At 34.5% G+C, this 13,980-nt stretch overlaps 1 protein-coding gene across 4 annotated transcripts in view; it reads right to left on the minus strand.

Annotated features, from left to right (window-relative positions):
* LRBA (LPS responsive beige-like anchor protein) overlaps window positions 1–13,980 on the minus strand; it is a 745,100-nt gene that overhangs the window by 539,821 nt on the left and 191,299 nt on the right. For all 4 annotated transcript variants that reach the window (XM_036852028.1, XM_036852030.1, XM_036852029.1 and 1 more), the window contains exon 31: window positions 13,278–13,408. In XM_036852028.1, the coding sequence (XP_036707923.1) occupies window positions 13,278–13,408 (131 nt within the window). The remainder of the gene's footprint in view (window positions 1–13,277; window positions 13,409–13,980) is intronic.

The following is a 13,980-nucleotide window of genomic DNA, read 5'->3' on the forward strand; positions in this document are numbered from 1 at the left end:
AGAAAAGTAAATTCTGACTCACTAAATTGGGGTCATGATTCCTTCCATTGAACATCAAGTGGCAACAGAGATTTACAATTAGAAACTTTTTTAATTGAAGCAAAAAACAGAAACGGCTAACTCCAAATTTAGCTTAAATAGGTATGCCTCATTAACCATGAAAACTGTCTTTATTCAGCCACCAAATAACTTCTGCTATACCCTGAATGCTTCTGAGTCTAGTCCAGCAAACATTATGCAATGACCACCTGAGAAACCTTTCTTAAACGATGCAAGCACTCCCTCATGTGTGTCCTCACTGTAATTAGTAAATAACCTGTTGTTTGCATTTGTCACATTGTATTTCAATTGGTTTTTTAAATGTCCTTTTTCCTAGTATACTAATCTTTTTGAAAGCAAAGATCTCATCTTTTTCATCCATCAATCTCTAGCACCTAGACAAACTGACACAATACAAGGTTCTCAATTTATGTTAATTGCAGAAGTGATTCCCTTAATCATTCCATCTCCCATATTTTAGTAGGTCAATCTTCCCACCTGGTATTTACTTCCCTCTCTAGTTCCTACAATTTTATGTCCCTGTCTTTGTTCAAACTACTTTGTAAAATTAATTTCCACCATGTGATCTTATTTTACTCTCCAATGAACACTCCCAGATGTCCTTACTCTTGTATATCTGTATTGTTAAATGCGAACTCACCGTCTTATAGCACAAAATGTTCAAACTACCTTGCCCTATACAAGAGCTACCTCCTTTATGTTTTCAACAAATAACTGTGCTTATAAATTTTACTTGGCAAGAGAAAAATAATTACCAGGAAATTAACTCTGACAGAGTCAAAGAATGGATAGGTACAGAAACAACACACATTAAGAGAAGTATTGAAAAAGTCTAGAAGAGTAATTTGGAGGATAATTTACTGAGGCTTGAAGAGTTCTAAAAAGCTCAAGAAAGCAGGGGAAAAATAAAGTTCCCATTTAAGAATCAGGATATATGGGATAGAAAAGCATTCAATTTAAGCTAGGAGTAGGACCTGAAGAAACAGAAGAGCCATTTTCTTTCTAAGGACAATAATAGGGAGAAGGAAGAAAAGAATAGGCACACACACAGTGTCAAATGCCCCTCTCTGATACAGGGACCATAAGAGTCACTGGAATCCAACTGGGATGATATCCTAACAACCTGGACAGTATAGGCAAAGGAGGTGTGCACAACTTGCTTGCAGCTGCAATCCAAGAAGTAAAGTTTCTATTTCTAAAAGTAGTATCCTAAAAGGGCACCAAGTTAGTATTAGAGCAGACTGAGATCCCATCACAATTCTATAGAAAGGTAGACCAAGAAAGGCAGCAAACATATTGAAGCAAATGAAACAAAGATGCAAAGCTTATAGACAAGGAGGGAAGAGGGTCTCAAAGGATTCTGGAACCTATCAGGATGCACTATCAGAGGTCAGATGCTTTTGATCTATTCTTAAAACTTTAGGCATGGGTAGCCTGGAAACACCTCAAGTAGACAAAGTGGTGTGAACAGAAAGATAGATAAAAGAAAGATAGAAGAAGAAATGTTCATCTAGGATGTAGAAAGAAAGATGGTAGAAACAGATGAGAAGGTAGAAAAGCAGCCTCTTTGACATCTGGGAGCTGGCCCTGTAATGTCAACTAGGCCCTGGTGTTGTTAAGAGCTGGCTTAGAACCCACAGCTAGGTCTTGTTATTCTCTCCCTGAATATAAACAATTTCATAAAACAGCAACATCAGACAAAGCCATGCCATGACCATGATGAATCAACATAAAACAATACCACTCTGTAATCATGTCCCAACAGACAAAAACATGAACTCCAGCCAAATAACAAAGATGGTCAAGCATCCCAAATCTTAATATGAAAGACTGCTGTTTCTTTACAAATTAGAGCTTTAGCCTCATTCAAGTCTTCCACGATTCTAGGTAAGATTTATTAGGATATTTAATCATAGAATTACCCATGCTTTCTGACAGTATCCAATTCAGAAGACAGCCCCACTTCCTTAAACCCTCCCCAAAATCATCATTTTTTTCTAGTTATTTTTTAATTACCCAGAGCACGAATACATCCGTATTTTTAAATTTAGCGGTGTTTTGCACAAACCCTCCTAGTCCCAGTTCCTCCCCAAAGGCAGCCACCATCAGCAATTTGGAATATATCCTTTCAGACTCTGTTCTTTGCACTTACACGCAAGCTCAAATCCTATAATAAATCTTTTCTAACACTATTCCTGAGATGCCCCAAGTTTCACTGTGTGCACTCTCCCTCACTGACTTACTCAACCAAAGGTTTACTACTGGGATCTTTGGTTGGAGAATATTGACACAGACTTTAGATGAAGTTGGGCAGGGAAAGATAGCAATCATGGGCTTATTTTAAAAGAACCAGAATTTAATAAATATCTAAGTAAGAATTCTTTTCCAGACAACCTATTTCATCGTGGTAAGATGCACATTTTTCTACATGGTAACATCTCTCAAATTAATGCATTTTACAAAGGCATCTTAGCAACTGTAGTCAGCCAGAAGTTGAAATCTAATTGTGAGAAAACACAGTGGATAAAATCAAGAACGCAGCAGCAGAATCAAATCTGAAATTTGGTAAATGACTAAAGAAGGAGGAATTGTGTAACTCTTTGAATTCATTATTTTGCCAATGTAAAACCTCAAGATTACATAAACTAAAGGAAAAACGGTTGAATAATTAATATAAATATAGTACTGTCTGAATACAGGTATACCTCGGAGATACGTTGGGTTTGGTTCCAGACCACAACAAAGTGAATATCACAATAAAGCAAGTCACACAAATTTTTTGGTTTCCCAGTGCATACAAAATCATCTGACGACATAGGGTTGCCACAAACGTTCAATTTCTTAAAACAAACAAACAAAAAACACCACACTATATCTGCAAAGCACAATAAAGTGAAGCACAATAGCTGCATTTTTTTAACAAATTCTGTTTTTTACAAATTGAAGGTTTGTGGCAACCCTGCATCAAGCAAGTCTATCAGTGCTCTTTTTCCAATAGCATTTGCTCACTTCATGTCTCTGCATCACATTTTGATGATTCTCACAATATTTCAAACTTTTTCATTATTATTATATTTATTATGGCCATCTGTGATCAGTGATCTTTGATGTTACTACTGCAAAAATATTATGACTCACTGAAGGCTCAGATGATGGTTAGCATTTTTTAGTAATAAAGTATTTTTAAATTAAGGTATGCACATGGTATTTTTAGACATAATGCTTTACACACTTAATAGTCTACAGCATAGTGCAAACAACTTATACATGCACTGAGAAACAAAAAAAATTCAAGTGACTCACTTGGTGATAGTCGCTTTATTGCGGTGGTCTGGAACTAAAATTCACAATTATCTCCAAGGTATGCCTGTATATAAAATATATACTCTCATTCACATACATACCTATATATATAGTCGCTAGCTCTGTCCACTGAGAAAACCTGGGAGCAGCAATACCCTAACACCTAATGTCCAGATATTGGCTTCTAAATATTATTCTCCACTAAATAAATAAATCAGAAATAGCTAATTCAATAACCATGGAAGAAAAGTACAAAATGAGTTTGAAACATCTAGTTTTCTTTTGTAGAAAGCAAGGAAATGTCCAAGGAATGACAGGATATGTCACGATGGCACAGAAGCCAACTTCAAGGGACTCCCACCAACCAAAATAGAGACAATCTGAGCATCAAAATAAATAATGATAGTAACTGACTGTAACACATCTAATAAAATAGGAAGCCATGAGGCCACACCAATATGATAAATTAACAGTCTGGGGAACAGGATATTTAAATAATTTCAAAATACCTCTACACAAAACACTTATTAATTACAAAAGGGAAAGAATAACTTTACAATATAGAAACCTGGCAGTTATATTTTAATCAAGTGACGAAAATGGTCACCATCAGCATTTTGACAAATCAAAATTGTGTGCCATGTGACTAGATTCTCTGTCTGTTCCATAATATTCCTACCAAAGAAATATCTGTTTCTAATCATGAGGAAACATCAGACCAACGCAAATTCAGGGATGCTCATTTGAATTGTTCCCAATTTTTTACAATAAACAATGTTTTGTATATACTTATATAAATCTATATACACTCCTTTATATTCTTGAAGTAACTTCCTACAAGTCAATAAACACACACTTTAATAAATGTTGATACATATTGCTAAATTACCCTGAAGAAAGAAAAAACAAATTTACACTTCTTTGATTACTAATAAAATTGAACATATTTTCCCAATTTACTGGAAACAAAACAGGAAACATAAATGACTGTTCTGACCTTTTGAGTATTTTCATTAGAATCTTTTTCTTTATGATTTGTAATTATTCATTCTATATAATTATGATAGTTAGCTTTTATCATTCATTATAAATTCTTCCTAAGTTTGTAGTGATTTTTTGCCACAGAGAATTCTATAATCTTCCCTTTAAACCATCTATACCAGCATGATACAGAAAATAGGAATATCACCAAATTTTTAACAGGGTTGTTAGGGTATTTAAATTTTAAAATGTAAAGCACCTAAGATAAAGAAGATTCTCCAATGTTACTTTCCCACATTTCTGCAAGGTACTACAGAAAAAAAAAAGTCTAGAGCTCTTCTGAGTGATCCTGCTATGTATCCGTGATCCATGCTATCCTTTTTTAGTAGAGCCTTCTATTTATATATTACTAACTTATTAAATTCCCATAATAAGTATAAAAAGTTCCTCCACTTGTCTCAGCCTGAAACCTATTTCTCTTCCTGCTTTCAAAAAGAAATGCCAGGTCATCCAACACCAGAGCCTTTCTCTTCCACATCTAAAGGAAATCCTGCTAACCTCTCAAGCTACCTCAACCATCAAATTCTCACATAATTTCCATTACCATTTTTTTTAGAAAAGGTGTTCTACACTAGCAGAAAACACTTCCTCATCAGCCACTCACAACTAAACCATTTTCAAATTGAATCCTAGCTCTATCAATATCAGACCAGTTTCTTTGAAAATAACTACCCTTAAGAGGTTATAGGGTTGAAATGTTTCGGGAAACAGTAAGGGTTCTGCCATTTACTAGCTATGTGATCTTGGGCAAAATTACTTAAGCTCTCTGTGCCTTATTTTCTTCATCTGTAAAATTAACAGCGATACTTACTTCACCGAATTATTTCAAGGATTAACGTACTTAGAGCCTGTACCACAGTAAACACACAGTGAGTGACAGCTTCCCTTCCTACCCTGCTACTCTAGGATTGCCTTTAAAATATTGAAAGGAAGTTATCATGTTTCCCTTTAGTCTGTACTTCAGGCTGAAAAGATACCCAAATTTTCAACAATTATTCATATGACGTTAAACATAGGTAACTTAAATGAGATGAAGCTTATAAAGTGCCTTTTAAAAAATTCACCATAAAAACTTAAGAAAGAAACCAAAGGTAAATTCTTTTGAGAAGTCTAGAAACCAATCCCGGATTTAACTTCTATAAAAAGTGGATTTCTAACAGCTTCGTTTATCAGATTGGTATAAAATAACCCACGGCCATAAACATTTGGTAAACCTAGCCACTGTCCTCTACAGCCTGTCACTGCCTCACACCACTCCCACAATTTTCTAAGGCTCACTTCAATTTTATCTGGGCACTTTGATTCAACTGCCTCTTTTAACTAAGGCAAAGTTAATTCTGGATATAGATAAACAAAGCCAGGCTCTAATCAGGGGTTTTCTAGATTTAACTGATTAAGAAACAGCAAAGATCTGGGATAATTTGACCTTCCCTGAAACATGCTTGGTCTTTAGGCAGAATTTGATCAATAATCAGCAGTTCTGATTACAGTTCTCAGCCAAACAGAAGGATCTGGAAATCTGGACTATTTTATCCCCCACAGGCTTGGTTCCTTTGGAGAGAGGGCATTGCAGCAATCTTCCACAATTAACCTCTGCGTAATTACTGAGCCTACCTCTTAGAGTGAGCATATTCCCACAACAAGATGAATTTATCCACAGTGAATCTCTCTTTTCCTCAACACATTTTCTTCCCCTTCCATTGATAATTAGAGTTGACTCTTCTTTTTACTGGGATTATAGCTTCTTGCTGACCTTCCACCCATCCTTACCATCCTGCTCAAGCCAAGAGCTAATTATACATAAAAACTCTAACAAACTGAATGGAATCTATCCTAATGCATAGGATTAATTTTAAAATGAAGTTAAAGTATGTACACATTTTTTCGTACGGACAATTTTTTAAAGTACATATATCAATTCCCATTTCACCATTAAAAGATTTCCATTTTTGCATTTCTCACAATAAAATTTCAAACTAGAGGGCAAGACAAGGTGAAATTGAAAATTTTTTTCACTCTTCAGTATGTGGTATTTCTGACAGTCAGGACCAATCCTCCTATTCCTACACAACACTCAATGAAGTACTTCAGAGACCAAATAGTATTATTACACTCAGTTAATGACACCTGCAATTTTCTAAATTCTTGACAGCAATAAGATCATTGAACCACAGTTGGCTACTGACTTTTATTACCAGTAATTAATGAAGTATTTCTGAGCTTTATTTTTCTAGTGGTAGTTTTTTAAAGACCATATTTATTTACAGTATATCAGATATTTTCTCTAAAAGGCCTAATTGGTATTTTTTCTTGAGCTTTTCTGAAGTTGACGAAAAGGAACACGTAAGGCCCCATCTACTTAAAAAGAGATAGAAGTAATAAGTTGCAAGAAAATGTTTGTATGAGGCTTCAGATAGTAGTTTAAAACAACATTAGCTTTTACTGCACAAATTGAGACTAATTTTAATGAGCTGAAATATATATATCAAAATTTGAAAAAGTCAAGGAGCATTGGTGGCTCTAAATAAAACAGTAACAAAAATGCTTTCTTGACACTACCCTAGAAATAATGCCAATTTTCAAACCTTAAAGAGACTATAGCAGAAAGGGATTTTTTAAAACTGATCTTTTCAAATCATAAGAAGATACATTACCAATGAAGATAAGTGAATCAACTAGCAATTGTTTTAAGGAAAAAAAAAATCACATAAAAAATAAACTAAATATATCAGTAATTTCACACCAGGTTGACCTTCATTCCTACCAGACAGAAAAATGTAACTTCCAGATACATTCAGCATTTTTTCAACTCAGATTAAAAATCATAAATTTATGACAAATTTGTTTTTAATTAATTTAACAATAAAAATATTTTCAACAAGTGATCAAACATGTAAATTCAGAAGCTACTTCCAACATATGGAATGGTACTGACTTATCTTTTCCTTATCCTTGCACTGATAAACTGGCTCCTTCAAACTGACAGTCTTCCAGACACTCAAAAGAACAAAAGGGAAAATGTAAATAGATCATCTGTCTAGCATCTATCCAGGGAATAGCCGATTGTTAATTCAAGGTCCCTAAGGGTCTACATAAATGATGCCCTTTGCAAAAAAGTACCATTAATACAAATGCCAATATTTAATCCCTAAACAAGGTAGTTTTTTAATTGCCCTCTCTCCTTTTCTCCCTCTCTCCCTCCCCACCCATTCCAGACCAATTAAGGGAGGGATAGTCTATATGCCCAGTTAAAATCTTCATTAAATAAAAGAAACTTTTATTGGATAAGTAAAGATAAGCCTCTTGGGTCAAAGATTATATAAAGCAAAGAATCAAAATTTTCCTTCAACATTAAAAATAAACATACTAATTTATAAAATGCATGGCTCTGATAAACACAGTAGAACCTAACACTCTGGTAAGTAGTGTAACTGTTAAATTTTGCAAATTAGCAAGCACTCAGCACATAAATTACTTAAGAACAGTCTATTTAGTTCCTTCATTGGGTTAGCTTCAATTTTGTTTTAATTGTTTATGCTTTGCAAATCAAACATATTTGAAAACACCACAGGATATTTGAAAAAAGAGTAACTGCATCTTAACACATATTGTAGTCTGGACAATTAAACCTTTACTAATGAGTAACTAAAATTTACAGATTTTGATATATTTACTAAAACTCTCTTTTCTCTTTTAGTGTTCTTTATAAATAAATATGCATACACAAAGGGCAAACCTTGTTTTTTCTGATGAATCTTTTACCACTTCTTATGAAATGTTTTCCATTATTATTATATTACACTTCTTTGCTAATAAAATGCTACAAAAGCTAAGAAACATTATTCAAACTAAAATCTGAAATTTGTATGAGAGTCAAACTTGAATACCGATCATAGTTTTAATAATGTACACTGTTTTAAAATGTATTTACAGGGCTTCCCTGGTGGCACAGTGGTTAAGAATCCGCCTGCCAATGCAGGGGGCAAGAGTTTGAGCCGGGGCCCGGGAAGATCTCACATGTCGCAGAGCAACTAATCCCGTGCACCACAACTACTGAGCCTGCACTCTAGAGCTCACGTGCCACAACTACTGAGCCCACATGCCACAACTACTGAAGGCAGCGCACCTAGAGCCCGTGCTCCGCAACAAGAGAAGCCACTGCAATGAGAAGCCCGCGCACCGCAACAAAGAGCAGCCCCCACTCTCCACAACTAGAGAAAGCCCACGCACAGCAACAAAGACCCAGCATAGCCAAAAATAAAAATAAAATTTTTAAAATAAATAAATAAATAAAAATAAAATGTATTTACAAATCCTTAATTTTTTCACAAAATTATAAAATTATTTGGGTGGTAATGTTTTGACAGAAAAATCTTTGACCTCACATAAGTTGACAAGTTCTCATTCTTTTTCTGGGATCCAGTCCTAGTTTGTCTTTAATTGTGCCACACATAAAACACAGAAATCCCATTTGGTATCAAAATTTCCAAATAGTTTAAACTTTTCTGCTACAAAACTCATATTTTATGTTTTCTATTCACATGGTTTCTTCCAAGGAAGTTCCCATTTTTGTTAATTACTATGTACTATCAAGTATATTTTTTTATTAACCAATAATCTATTACTAAATATGAGCAGTTCACTTTTTGTTGCTGACTCACTATAAAATTCAGAACTGAAGTCATCCCAAGACACAAAGGTTTATGGTCCACAGAGACAGATATTAACTGTGCTTTCATATAAAGAAAATAATCCAAGATCAAACCAAGAATAATACCTAACTTACCCAGATCTGCAAGAATAAACTGCCCAGCTCAGCATGTAATCACAATAACAATCAATTCATCCACAAATCATATTTTCCAAATCCTGCTTGAACCAGAAGCAGCATAATAAGCTTTGATATACTGTATAGCCTATTTTTTTTAATGGCAAATAACTTAAATCAAGAGATCTACCAAAAAGAAAACAAAAATCTATCAGCTAAAAATATTGATGACAGAGAGATAACTATTTGTTTGGATTCCAAGTGAAAAGAGAACAGACTACAAGGGCAAGTATGGTAGGCAAAAGCACGAAAAATGGTGCTGTAGGAGAGTAAGAAATAGGATGACTGAAAACACTCAATTGGGTTAGATTTCTTATCAAGGCAGTAATGTTCATGGCAGCAATCAATGGAATGGAAGTAATAAACTAAAATCGAGACACCATATAAGTAACAACAAGAGCCTAGTGACAGAGGAAGAGGAAAGGAAAAGTCAGGTATGGAAATCAAAACAAGTGACAAAAATAAGACCATCATCACAAGAACAACTTCGAATGGCTTAAGTCATTTTTAAAAAGGAACAAATTTTTTTTAAAATAAAGGGAGCTAGATAAAGGAAATGAACTACAAATTCTACTCCAAAATGGAAAAAACTAGGAACTATCTGAGAAACACTACCACCACAAATTATACAAAATTTAAATAAGAGGGGGAAAAGGGTACATTACAGGCTGGATACAGGGTTTTGTGGGGTTTTACCAATAAATACGATAGTCTTCAAGATAGCAAATTACTTTGTAATTCTGCATATGGTTCTTCAGGGTATTTTACATTATAATGAATTTACTGGAAAATATACAATGGCTTCAGAAAGAAATTTGTTATACTGTTTTATATCAAATATTACTCATATATCAGCTTTCTTTCTGTTTCTTATCTCTTCTGAAGACCGCATGATTTTTTTTTCTTTCCCTTGTACCAATGTTATTTACTTGTTTAACATTTTTTCTGGCTTTATTGAAATAAGTCAGACAAAGACTGCATGAATTTTGAAAAATATATTTAAAAGCAATCAGAGGATCCTCTTTACCTTGTCCCATAAACTGAAATTAAAGGGTAATATATTCAAAATAAAATGATAATATTTTACTCAGTGTACTGTGAACCTCTGAATTTACTACATATGTTCTGGGAAGTTATTAGGAATTCACTATTACTGAATTTAAAAGACAGCAGAAAGTTTCATAGATATTAGTAACATCTGCCTTTTTCCCAACAGGGGCTCCTCTAGAAAAATCACAGTTGATTTTTTTTAAGGCCTTTGGATGGAGGTGGAAGAACAGAAATTTACATAACCAGCCCAAAATAGATCCCCAAATTGTTTCTTCTCCAAAGTAAAAAAATAAAAAAACAAAAAGGTATCAGAGTATAATAATGAAGGAAATAAAGAAGGAGAAAATAAAGAAGAGGAAATTTTGCTGGAGTTCTACACTTACTTTCCTTTATTGTTTCTCACTAAGACAATGAATGATGAAAAACAAAATGTAACAAATATACCACACTATTGCAAGATGTTAACAACTGAGAAATGCAGAGAGGGTGAGGTTGAGAGCATATATGGGAATCTCTACTTTCCTTTCTATTTTTCTATAACCTAAAACTGACCTAAAATATAAGGTCTATTAATTTTTTTTTTTTTTTTTTTTTAATAATTTCCTCCTCCTTTTAGCTACTTTTTTTATTTTTATTTATTTATTTATTTTTGGTTGTGCTGGGTCTTCGGTTCGTGCGAGGGCTTTCTCTAGTTGCGGCAAGTGGGGGCCACTCTTCATCGCGGTGCGGGGACCGCTCTTCATCGCGGTGCGCGGGCCTTTCACTATCGCGGCCCCTCCCGTTGCGGGGCACAGGCTCCAGACGCGCAGGCTCAGTAGTTGTGGCTCACGGGCCCAGCCGCTCCGTGGCATGTGGGATCTTCCCAGACCAGGGCTCGAACCCGTGTCCCCTGCATTAGCAGGCAGATTCTCAACCACTGCGCCACCAGGGAAGCCCAGGTCTATTAATTTTTTTAAATGTTTTAATAAAATAAAAAACAAGGCAGCACAAAACTGTCTACTACCACTGCAGCTTTTGGTTTCCTTGTGGATATTTTTCTTCAACAACTATTTTTTCCTAATTATAAAAATAATACAGGATTACTGATAAATTTTTGGAAAATATACTAAAATTAAAAATTTTGAAAATCAAAATTTCCATTAATTCATGGAGATAATCAAGTAACTTCAGAGTACATTTCCTTGCTTTTTCCATGTATGAGAAGTATATACATACTTCACATAGTTATGATTACATAGCATGTAAAGTATTGCATGTAATTTTTTTTTACTTAATCTACTGTGAGCATTTTCTATTATCACTTAACACTAAGAAATTTGTAAAGAATTAATCACATTTAAAACTTTGAAAAAAAAGTTTTTGTTAGCACAAATAAAATAACTACAATGAAAGGAAAAAGAAAAACAGGGAAGACAAAAGAAATAAACAATCCTGGGACTTCCCTGGTGGCGCACTGGTTAAGACTCCATGCTCCCAATGCAGGGGGCCCAAGTTCGATCCCTGGTCAGGGAACTAGATCCCACATGCATGCCGCAACTAAGAGTTCGCATGCCACAACTAAGGAGCCCACATGCCACAACTAAGGAGCCTGCATGCCACAATTAAAACCCGCAACCAAATAAATTTAAATAAATTTTTTAAAAAAAAATCCTAGTCTTTGTTTCTGGAACACATGATATATAGTACACAGAAAGGAAAAATTAAATGTCCCTGACAACTGGGTAGTAGAAACATCAAGTTAGCAGCAAAACTCTCTGAGAATTACTAGTTTACCAAATAAAGGTAGAACACTGGATAGGAGGCCTGAGATGTCTCAAAAGATGAAGGAAAAACATTATTTCTGATTTTAACATAATCCACCTAGTTATTCCTTCAAAATTCCTTTTATTTTTCATTAATCTCATCCTAGAGTAACAAGAAAGAATGAATCCTTTGGGGGATTTTTTTTTTTTAAATGAAATAGCACAACACTTAGAAAAATACTACTTATATAAAATAATATTCCCTTTGTCCTAATTTGGTCTTTTTAATATCACATAGTCTTCAAGTTCCCCTGCTATTATCACTGAGCTTCCAATCAACACCTAGGGATTTAGGATCTTGCACCCATACATGTGCACCAAAAGGCTTTTACATTTGGAAGGAATAGAGAGAGAGAGACAGGGCAAAAATCAAATTGTAGTAAGAGTTATTGAACTACTATGACTAATGCTAGAATGATGATAGACTTGAGGGCAGCATTCCAAGCGTCTAATTCAAAAACTATGCAAGAGAAAGCAAAGTACTGGATACTACATAAATATTTGGCAACTGATAACCAGATTAAAAGACCAAATGTCAGCAAAACTTTCTCATATTAACCACTATCTATACACATCTTCTCAAGTGAAAGGAAAGGAAAAAAGTATTTTAATAAATCTATCATTCATTCATCCACCCAACCAGCAGCATCCAATTCGTCATACACTACTATGTTTAAGTGGAGAAAGTATTAAAATGCTTGATTTAATTTATTTCATATTACTCAAATTTATTCAGAAAATCATCAAATAATCAACAACATAATACAAAAGCATAATCATTTAAAATATGCCTAACAGGCTTCCCTGGTGGTGCAGTGGTTGGGAGTCCGCCTGCTAAGGCAGGGGACACGGGTTCGTGCCCCGGTCTGGGAGGATCCCACATGCCGCGGAGCGACTGAGCCCGTGAGCCACACGTGCTGAGCCTGCGCGTCTGGAGCCTGTGCTCCGCAACGGGAGAGGCCGCGACAGTGAGAGGCCCGCGCACCGCGATGAAGAGTGGCCCCCGCTTGCCACAACTGGAGAAAGCCCTCGCACAGAAATGAAGACCCAACACAGCCAAAAATAAATAAATAAATAAATCTATTTAAAAAAAAAAATATATGCCTAACAAAACTTCTTAACTTAATCAAAAATCCTAAGCTTTGCAATGGGATTAAGAACTTTTTTGTTGAAATCGCTGATAACAAACTCACCAGGTGATTCTCCCCCCACATCTGAGGCTTGGGCTGAATCTACTGAAGAAACCACACTGACAGCATTGGTAGGTATACTTGTAAGTGTGGAAGGTAAGACTGCTGATTTTTTTGTTGCCACGATGACACTTCTGTAATAAAGAAAGTAAATAAATTTTAAAATACAGAAGATCACTCAAGTTAATTACATGAATTTCAAAACAGAAAATAGGAAACCAACTTCTTTTTCCTAATTTTTTCTTATCTCTATTTTGATGTACAACTTAGAATATACTCTCAGTAAGAAATCTCTTCAGTGGTGTTCACAGTTATTTATACTTCATTTTTTTAGAATCAAGACAATGTTCTACAGAAATATAATAATCAATTTTAACATTTCAATTTATATTTACAATATTCTTTAAATTTAGGATCATCTTTAATTATCCACCTTAAAATATAACCAAAGGTATATAGGAAAAAAGGAATTTGGCATTCAAGTGGAAAATTAATTAACTTTTTCTTAACCTCAGAAGTGAAGCAGAAAACTCAACATGTTTCTGTAAGGATTTTAAAGCACCGCTAAGTTGAAATGATAAAACCTTAGAAATCTTATAAGGTAAGAAAATGCAGGTATGAACAATTTTTTAACATGTATACAACCAAAGTTTTACTTTTTAACTCTCAAAGACTGTCTAATGATAATATTACATAGAAAAAACAA

Source organism: Balaenoptera musculus, chromosome 5, assembly GCF_009873245.2.
Source record: "Balaenoptera musculus isolate JJ_BM4_2016_0621 chromosome 5, mBalMus1.pri.v3, whole genome shotgun sequence".
Classification (NCBI taxonomy): domain Eukaryota; kingdom Metazoa; phylum Chordata; class Mammalia; order Artiodactyla; family Balaenopteridae; genus Balaenoptera; species Balaenoptera musculus.